At 42.0% G+C, this 9501-nt stretch overlaps 2 protein-coding genes across 3 annotated transcripts in view; one reads left to right on the forward strand and one right to left on the reverse strand.

Moving 5' to 3' along the window:
• Positions 1-3986, forward strand: part of PAFAH1B1 (platelet activating factor acetylhydrolase 1b regulatory subunit 1) — a 66029-nt gene extending 62043 nt beyond the window's left edge. For both annotated transcript variants that reach the window (XM_006925091.3, XM_025041559.1), the window contains one exon: positions 72-3986. In XM_006925091.3, coding sequence (XP_006925153.1) covers positions 72-145 — 74 coding nt within the window. In that variant the 3' untranslated portion in view covers positions 146-3986. The remainder of the gene's footprint in view (positions 1-71) is intronic.
• A 3729-nt stretch (positions 3987-7715) lies between these two features.
• Positions 7716-9501, reverse strand: part of CLUH (clustered mitochondria homolog) — a 20708-nt gene continuing 18922 nt past the window's right edge. The window contains exon 26 of the mRNA XM_006925092.3: positions 7716-9198. Within this exon, the coding sequence (XP_006925154.1) occupies positions 9012-9198 (187 nt within the window). The 3' untranslated portion in view covers positions 7716-9011. The remainder of the gene's footprint in view (positions 9199-9501) is intronic.

The following is a 9501-nucleotide window of genomic DNA, read 5'->3' on the forward strand; positions in this document are numbered from 1 at the left end:
ATGATTTATTAAAAATCACATCTGGCTCAATCTGACTTTAAAATAAGCCTTTTTTTTTTTTTCCCTTTCAGATTTCCATAAGACGGCACCATATGTGGTTACTGGCAGTGTAGATCAAACAGTAAAGGTGTGGGAGTGCCGTTGATTGAGTCTCATTTGGCCCCTGCTCCCTTTTTCCTCTGGATGCACTCTGATGATACCATGGTTACCCCATTGAGCTCTGTTTAAATAAATATTGTCCTTTCATGTAAATTATTCTGGATGTAGATTGAGCTTATTAAATGTTACACACAAAGTATTCATGCATGGTGAATCCAAATTGTATACTGTAAATTTACATACGTTGTCTAGAAGTACCATAGGGTTTAAAAACCTGGGCTGGCATTGGTCACACCAGGCCTAAGAAGGCAGAAGTTGAATAAATTGAACTAGGGCACTAAACTGAATAGTTGACAGTGTCATTTTATGTTGAATTATTAATTCCTGTTTTTCTGCTATCTGTTGGTGCCTGACTTGATGGCCTCATTTGGGGGAAAGTGGTGGTTATTAGGGCTTTTTCTGAAATGTGTATCTATGTAACATCACTTAAGTGTGCTTAATAAATCTTCTTTAAAGATGTTAGATAATAAGGCTACAATTCAAAATCTTCTGAACCATCTATGTAATTACTGAGGATTTATACATTGGAATTTTTGTCATGACACATTTGCCAAATCAGTAGAATACATTTGTTTTGGCAGCCTGTCAAGCAAAGGCTAGTGGTATATTTATGTAAGAAAATGACTGTAAATCTTAAGAAAAATCTCAGCAGCTAATAGCAAATCATTCATTTCATTTGGGTCTTAATGCTTTGTAAACAGGTTGAAAAACACTGTAATACTCTAAGCTTCTATTTTCCACACTAGACACACTTCTAGTTGTATTCTCCATACTGTTAGACTGTATAGTGATGTGACTTCCAAGTAGAAATTAATCTTCCCATTTGAGTGTGTCATGGTACAAATCACTATTTGTTTTTGTTTTTTAGGGATGTGCAATGTGCATTACATAATGACAGAAATATTGAAAAGGTTATGTTTGCCCATTTCAAGGGAGTGGGAGAAATACATCAGTTTGTTTTTCAACATGAATCTGATATCAATTTGAACTGTGTTTAACTTAACAAGTTTTAAAAAAAAAAGACAGGGTTTAATGGAGCGTGCATAAAAATATGTACTGTTTTCACCATTTGTTTATATGTAAATGTTTATAATATATGGGCCTGTCTATTAAGTAGATAAGTCTGTATATGTATATCGCACACATACAACCTCCATGTCCTTGGGTCTTGGGTTTTTGAAGAAGTGCTAAAACATACAAATAGAATAAATCTTGCTGTGGAATACCATGCTTTAGAATAAACCCTTTTTGATCGTAACGCTTCTGAAAACTAGGTCTGACTCTGACTCTGTGGATATGTTACCCAGCTAAAGGAAAATCATTTCCGTTATCCTCCCTCCCCACTCCAATTGGGTCGTTCAGCATTTTACACATCCCTGATGTATATTGTGATCCAAAGTTACTACGAATAGGTTTAAGATAATTTTTATCGATGACTTTGGAAACAATATTCCATTACAGCTAATTAATAAGTAATTTCATTGCTTAACTAACCAACAGTTTTTTTAAAGGTCATATGAAAAGTTAACAGAACAATGAAATAACAAAGACAGTTTAACAAAGAAATTTATCCTGAATTGCATTTTATTCATTTGTGTAATACGTGATTTTTTTTAAATGTCCCTTTTAGTAATTAATGGAAATTTGGTTTCTGAAAAAGACAAAGGGTTGGAGTTAACGTCCTGTAGATACACAGAGAATAGGCTGTATATTTACTAGAAGCAGCTTTATGTCTACTTTGTGTCTTTTTGTTTGCTTTTTTTTTTTTTTTTTAATTCCTGAGAGACGTCTCTAGAAGGAACAGTGTTTTGAAAACTAATGGCTATTTTTGAGGACAAAAATTACAACTTAAGCTAATTTCTTAAATACAGTAGAATAACTTTCAGAACAATATTGCCTCATACCCTGCTCACATTGAGAAGTCTTTTTTTGTTTTCCCTTAGCTGTTCTGACTGGATTTTTCTACAAAAGCTATGGAAAATATCTTTGTTCTTGTTTGCTGCTATTTCCTGTCCTGTTTTAAGAACTATAAATACATAGAAATGGTGCATCTTAACATTTGTTTGTACATGTATAAATGTCTTGTATTTTAATTCATTTTTAGCATGTAGCAACAAATTGTTTAAGGGTAAGCCACAACATCTAGAAATCACTCATAGATTCGAACAATAAAGGAAAAAATGGTACTGATTTAGGAGGAAACAAAGTTGCTATCTGCTGGGTTTTTTACCCTGTAGCACACAGTGACTTTCATTGACAAAGAAGGAGAAACGTTGCTCTGTAAACAAAGTTATCCTTACTTGGGAGATGCCACAGCCCGCTGCTTAGTTGAGTTACCAGACATCCTCCATTTAAAAAGCAGCGAACATTGAATCTCAGGGATGGTCCTCAACTGGATCCAAATGTAACGAGCCCTGTTTGAATAATGAAGAGGTGGGGGAGAACGATCCATCCACAATCCGGAATCAGATTTGCAGAGGTTTCCTGCACTGTTGTTTGACACTGCCCTGTTGATGCCCTTTCTTCCTGTTTCTTCCATTTTCTCTGTCTGCTGTCTAACCCTGTGCCTTGCCTGGGATACGTACAATGATTAGGTTACTGGTTTGGATTATAAGTAGAGGAATTTATTAATTGGTTTAGAGGTTCACTGCTGCTTTGTCACTTTCTCAATCAAATTGGCCATTTATTTAAGAAATAAAATGCTGGTAGAACTGCATCCTCAGATGATTATTGACTTTGTGTGTGTGTGAAGACAGACATTCCAGTGCCACCCTAATATAATGTGCCCAAGAAGTCCTAGCTGCACTCTTGAAAGTGCAAGCCACGGAAACTGTAGTTTAGATGTCGCTTGGAGAATAGTTGCTTTTTGACATGGAATCTTGCACTTTAGGAGACTAAGACCGTCCAGTTTTGTCCATGTGTGGTGTGACCAGTGGTGTGCCCAGAGCACTGCTCTAAAATCGCTAGTGTTAGCAAGTTGTCCGGGCTGTGGGGCAGGCGCTCTCTATAGTCTTTGGAAGCTTTGGCTCTAGGTCACCAAGCCCAGTCTCCTTACTGTTAGTGCCCTGCTCTCCTGTTTGCCTCTTTCTGTTTCTGTGTGAACTTCCAGGTAATATCACTCATTAAATAGTTTTTTTTTTTAAATTTATTTAAAAAAAAAACTATTTAAAGGATATTTTGTTGACAGTGGTGGCTTGATAATCCTTAAGCAACTGAAGTTAAAATTGTTGAATTAAAGGACAAGGCACTTAAATTGGTTACTCTTTCTGTCCAGCTGTATATAAGTCCAATGTGTTAATCTAGATGATGCAAAGAATAATCTCCTGGTAGAGAAGCAACATGTACAAAATCAGTGAAAAAGGTTCTGTTTTTTTCCAGTGGGGTGGGGGGAGGGCAAGCTGGATTTACAAGTCACAACTGGACTGAACTGGCCTTTTTATCTTTCCACTATATCATGTAAGTAGCTGCTTTCTTGTCCTGCCTATCCTTCAGGCATCCCTAAAGCTCACGCTGAAGATTACAGAAACAAACACAAAATCTTCGAATTAGAAGTTGATTCTGACACTGACATGAAGGCAAGCATTGATTTCATATGAACGTTGCAGAGGTGGCGATCGGAGAAAACAGTTCCCCAGATTGTAAGAGTTAACTGAAGATATTGACACAATTTTAAAAAGTCAGTAAAGGAATGTATATAATATTGCTCTTGTGTTTTACAGTAAGATTTGTTGCTCTCAGACTGTGTAAAACAAAATTTATTCATGTTTTCTGCATATTAAAAAATCTTATTGTACCAATTGGTAAACTATTAAATGCCTATAAAACTAGATGTGATTTTTTTTTTTTTTTTTTTGTTTTTAATAAATTCATCCTCCTTGTGCACAGATTTAAAACATTTAAGTCCTAGAAGAAACTGGGACTGTGTTAAGCACTAGTCATAGAGTAAGGTGCAATTTGGTGATGGGGCAGTAGGGCCTTGTGGAATGCTTTTTTTCCCCATTATGGCAGTGCCAGCGCCGCCTGTTCTGTCTGCTTCCTTCTATTTGGAGGTATGAGCTAGGTGCCATGGCTCTTAAGGTGGTGGGCTAATTCTTCAAGCTCCACCCTCCGCTCCAGCATCCCTTTCTGAAAGTGTCTCTACAGCTGAGGCCAGAGAGTTTAAACCAGGAATGACCTATTATATAGCCCTTCCTAAAAAGTCTTGGCCCTCTTGTGGTCAGGGGTGCAGAGATAGGACTCCCTATTGCCCTTTGTTCTCAGTGAGCCTCTTATTCTGCCCAGTAGTCTTAGAATCTTGAAGATTTTTAATACTTTAAAACTTCACCTTTGCCCCAGAAGCCCCACTGCTTTCTCTGCTTTACATGTGTTGGCCATCCTGCCTTTAATCTCCAGGCTAGTACTCACCTAGCCTCCAAAGTGCTGTTAGGGCATCCATGAAGTCTCCAGCCTTTTTTATGTATAAAAGATTGATGTGGCTCTTTTCTTACAGCCCAGTTGCTTTACTGCCTGCTGGTAGGATTGGACTCACTCCCCAAATGGAAGGCTGGGCTAGTAGCACCAAAGTAATTTGCATGATGTTACAATTGCCTATGTTTTGCAACTTGTTCTTTTACTTCGAAGATTTTTCCCCTAGATCCAGATTATGAGCCTAACCACTTTCCCTAGGGGTGGGAGTTCTAACCTTATTATCACTAGGAATGCAGTTAGCAGATGAAAACCTGTTGAATAACTCAACTGGTATGTCACATCAAGCTTCCTTCTAAGATTCATGATTGTGTCTGTCCCTAATGGAGGATGAGCGATAACAAAAGTGGAAGACTAGGTGAAATATTGCATCCATGTGCACCATGTGACAGCTCTGTCCCTGTTTAGTCTTTGGTGAAACGTCTTACATGCCGACAAAATCCTCAACTACTGACATACCAGAATCCTCTAGGAAAGTGATAAAGTGTGTTCCCTAGGCTAGCAGCGGCAGCAGCGCCTGAGTACTCTGTAAAAATGCAAGTTCTTTGGTTCCAGCTCAGACCTGCTGCATCCAAAACAGGATGGGACCCAGAAAACCTCGTTTAACAAGCTGTCCAGACAGTTCTGGTCCAGGCTCAAGTTTGAGAACCACTGATCTAAATGATTCAACTATTCATTGAAGAAAATTTAGACAAAAGTCACTGGTCTCTGGGCCGCATAGCTGGCGTTTGAACTCAGATCTTTCTTTTTCACCTTTTTTACTCGTGGAGTTTGTACCTTTGTATTTTGTATGGCTGTCATTCCCCCAGCCCTCTTTCAGTAAAAGTGGAGATAGAGGGACTAAGAGGAAAATAACCTGACATTTGAATACCTGTTAGTTGTCAACACTTAACCTTATTCTTAATAGGCACTCTTATTCTCACATATGCCCCCTACTGACAGATATTAGTGTATTTTTATAGACAAAACAGGTTCACTTAAGGTGAGGTCATATACCAAAAGGTATTAATTAAAGGGTGAGCTGGCACAAACTCAAATATGCTTGTTCTTTCTTTTATCTGGTTCTGCCTGTATAAAGCATCTTATTAGCCATTTAAGTATAAGGAGGACTTTGACACCTTTTAAGCAGTTAATTTTAACTAGTAATGCAGGGAAGGCCCTCATATACATCCCCGAGCACCTCTACCACCATATTGCACCCAACTGCTAACTCCTCTGTGGGATGGACAATAAGAATGGGGTGGAGGCTGGGAATGGATGAGCGAGAATTAGGTTGCCCACGCTTGCAATTTAGGAAGGCTCCTCAATCATTCTATGGGAAATAACTTCTCAGGATAATTGTGTCTTGAATGGTCTGCATCTTGGTGTCTGATTTATTTTTTTAATCAATGGATTTGCCTGCTTAATAGGAGTATTTCAATTTCCATTTGAGGATGGTTACCTGTCCTTTATAGGTGTCCTGATTATGCATGCCTTATTTAATCTGGTAGTTTAGACTCTGGAAGTTGGGGCAAGGAGATATTTGGGCCACATCCAGATACCTTATTCTCAGCTTCAGGATATACAGGAATTCCTCGATGAACTCTTAACAGTTCTTTCAATAAAATGACAGTTTGGAGGACATGAGACATGGTACCTTAAAAAGTTTAATTTGATTAAAATTCTTCTAAAAATTTTTGTTTTGAACGTAATATGAATGTTAAATCCAAACATGGAAGAAAAGTAGTTTAGAGTAGAAGGTGAAAGACCAGCGTGGGGGACATGAAAAGACGTGATGGCTCTGGCTCACAAAACAGACTTAATGTCCATCTTGAACAGCTGTCCATCCACAGACCTAATACACCCAGTTCTTACACTAACTTCCTGGATACTACTATTCACTCTTTTAAAAAAATGAAATGTGGGAAGGGTTGATTTCACACTTGGAGCTTCTTACTTCCTTTATAAAACAGCAGCCCCTTGTCATTTGGGTTGTCAAAAGATATCTGACAGCACTAATATGCTTAAGGGATCAACCATGAAAAATGGTCTTCTCAGGTGACTAGTGGGTACAATGGTAATTAAACGTGATCTATTCTCGGCTTCCATTTTAAGCTTTACAAGATGATGTCCCCATTTCTAGAAGTTCTGTGAAGCACATGACTAGTGTTCACAGGATAAAGGCCATAGGAAGATATGTTCATAACACAATCATGAGATTGTAAAGGAAACTGGTGGGGAGTGGGGGAGCAGCATGTGTCAAGTCACCAAGGGCAATCCTTAGGCATCACTTGAAGAAAACCTGGAGGTTAGAAATTTATTTTTCAGTTTGCTCAGGAAAACTAACATATTAAGGTGGTAATTGTTTTTTTTTTTCAGAATGTTAAAGACAAAGTATTCAAAAAGTCATTCAAGTATGCATGGGGCTGAGGGCCTGCCTACTCCAGAGGGATGGCTGAGCAGCAGCCAACACCTCTAATGAGACTTCCCCTCTTCTCAGAGACAGGCCCTCTCCACACCCCTACTCCCACTTCACAGGCTCCGCCCCTCAAGCCAGCCCTGGTGGGCTCTCCTCCTCCCACTTCACTAGATTTCCAGGAGTCTTCCTAACCCTAAGACCTACCCTAGGATAGCAAACTTTAGACACCCCTCCATTCTCCTACAACTCCTGGTCTTCTGGGGGGAGTTGCCCATTCCTCCCAAATCAAATGGGACAAGGACAGATGCCCGGAGTTAAATGTTCAGCAACCTATCAGGGGTCAGCCAGCTTAACCAGGGCCTGGACCTCTACCCTGTAAGCACCCCACACTCCAGCTGGCCTTCATGCCAGCCTGAGCCACGATGGAGCAATTCTCAGCCTTTCTTCTCCTGTGAGCAACAACTGACATTCAGCTACATGCCAGTCTCATAGGTCTAGTGACTGGCAGCCAGGTAAACTCTAGCTGGGTGCCTGTGACTCCACCTTTTTTTCCCCACTTAAATGACATTATAAGGATAACTGAATTTGATCTAATATATACATTCATATGCTTTAAACTCTTACTAATGATATTTCTGGCAACTGCCCTCACAATCAAATGTGACTGGTACAAAACACACAGGAGAGGCTGGGATAGCAGGTTTCAAAAACTCACTTTATTCCAATGTGAAATGAAGACGTGATGGTTTAAAAACAAGAAAAAGTTCTTGATCAGCTGTGGGGATGCTTCGCTTGCTAGCTCACCCCACTCCCTTTGAAACAAGGTGTTTGGACAGACCATACCCATAAGCAGCTTTTCCCCTAGGCAGAGGCCCCACCCCAGAGAACATCTCCCTCAAGCTCAAGAGGGTGACAGTCTCCCCCCACCGTCAGGGCTCCAACAGCAGGCACAGAGAAGCAGCACAGGCAGGAGAGGGAGTAGCCGGGGCCTGTGGGGGCCACCACCTTTTATGCCGCCCCCATGTGCCACCCCCAGAGCTACTCTCTGTTGAAGGTGCTTATGTGGCAAGAACCAGGAAGGAAGCTGGGCTCCACAAATAAATGATAATCAGTCCTGTATCTAGTAACTTCCCCCAAGGACCCATGATTCAACCCTGGTTCCCCTAGGTCCTTGCCCTACCCACTCCCACTGTGCGTTAGGCAGCTCAGGTTAAAATGGGGAGAAGGATACATTCAGACTGTGGCCCCCGAGGTATCCCCCCAGCTGGGGAACAGGAAGGCAGACAGGTGGGGGCTGGGCACAGGGGTGTCTGGGGGAACCACCACTGTACACCCCTCCTCCCCCCAAACCAAGCATAGCCGGGCCAGGCCCAACCACAATTAATAAAGCTACTGCAGCTCTCATCTTGCCACAGAGCTAAAGTGCACCCAGCCCTCAAGCCGTACCACAGAACTCTGACTCCCCATCCCAGGACACAGGAAAGCTCCCCTCTTTTTGGCTTCAAACCTGGACTTTAAGCCAGCTTGGGCCCAGGGATAGTGGCAGCAGAAGCAGCAGCCATGTCAAACATACAAATGACCTGAGAAATCGCATCTGCACATCACCCATTCCGATCTGACCTGGGCTATGTACAAAGTTAGGGAGGACGGATCAAGATGCTCACGGGCATGGACACACTCGCACACACCTGCTTGAGGATGGAGGGGCCTGAGGGGCACCTGCCCCCCAGTTGGGAACTGACGCCCATACACTCCATTCACGTGTCTTCGATTAGGCTTCTGCATCGTATATTCATTGAACCAGTGCAAAAACATCTCTTGGGGGCAGGCAGGCCAGGGTCCCAGGAGGATGCTGGGTGTGGGGTTAGGGTTGGAAACATGGACAAAGAGGGACTTGCTTCCTCTCCCCATCTGCAGGGCGTGTCCTCTTCTCCTGGAGTCTGGATCACTGGGTAATGGGGCAGCTGACTGTCCTTCTGTCTCTCCTTTTCTACCCCTGCAAGCTCGGGAAAGGAGGGTCCTTGGCAGCCTGGGACTGGGAAGCCACATCGTCTGGGGCCCCCGCTGGCTCAGGCTCGGTGGCCATGGGCTCCTCAGCCTTATCCTTGTTTTTGCTGGCCTCCTGGAGCTGGTGTCGCCGTGCCACCTCGGCTTTCAGATTCTCCAAGTCTTTTTGGCTGAGTAGAAGGATGGGGGTAAAGAGTGGGTGTCAGAGTGGGCCTTAGCGCTCTGCCATTTTATTGACTTTTCTTAATTTAAGGGACAAGATCAGGCTCTGTGCTTTGTTCAGTGAGATATTTCTAAAATAAGTGTTTCCTTTCCTTCCCCAAAGCAGAAAAGCCCCTAAGTGCTAAAGAAGTGAGAACTTCATGCAGTTAACAGAACCCTCAGTTAAGGCCTGGCTCCCACTCAGCCTTTACACCCAGCTTAAAAGCTGCTGCACACCAGAGCCCGAGGGTCCAGTTAGAAGGGACGTTCCC

Source organism: Pteropus alecto, unplaced genomic scaffold (genome assembly GCF_000325575.1).
Source record: "Pteropus alecto unplaced genomic scaffold, ASM32557v1 scaffold98, whole genome shotgun sequence".
NCBI classification, from domain to species: Eukaryota; Metazoa; Chordata; class Mammalia; order Chiroptera; family Pteropodidae; genus Pteropus; species Pteropus alecto.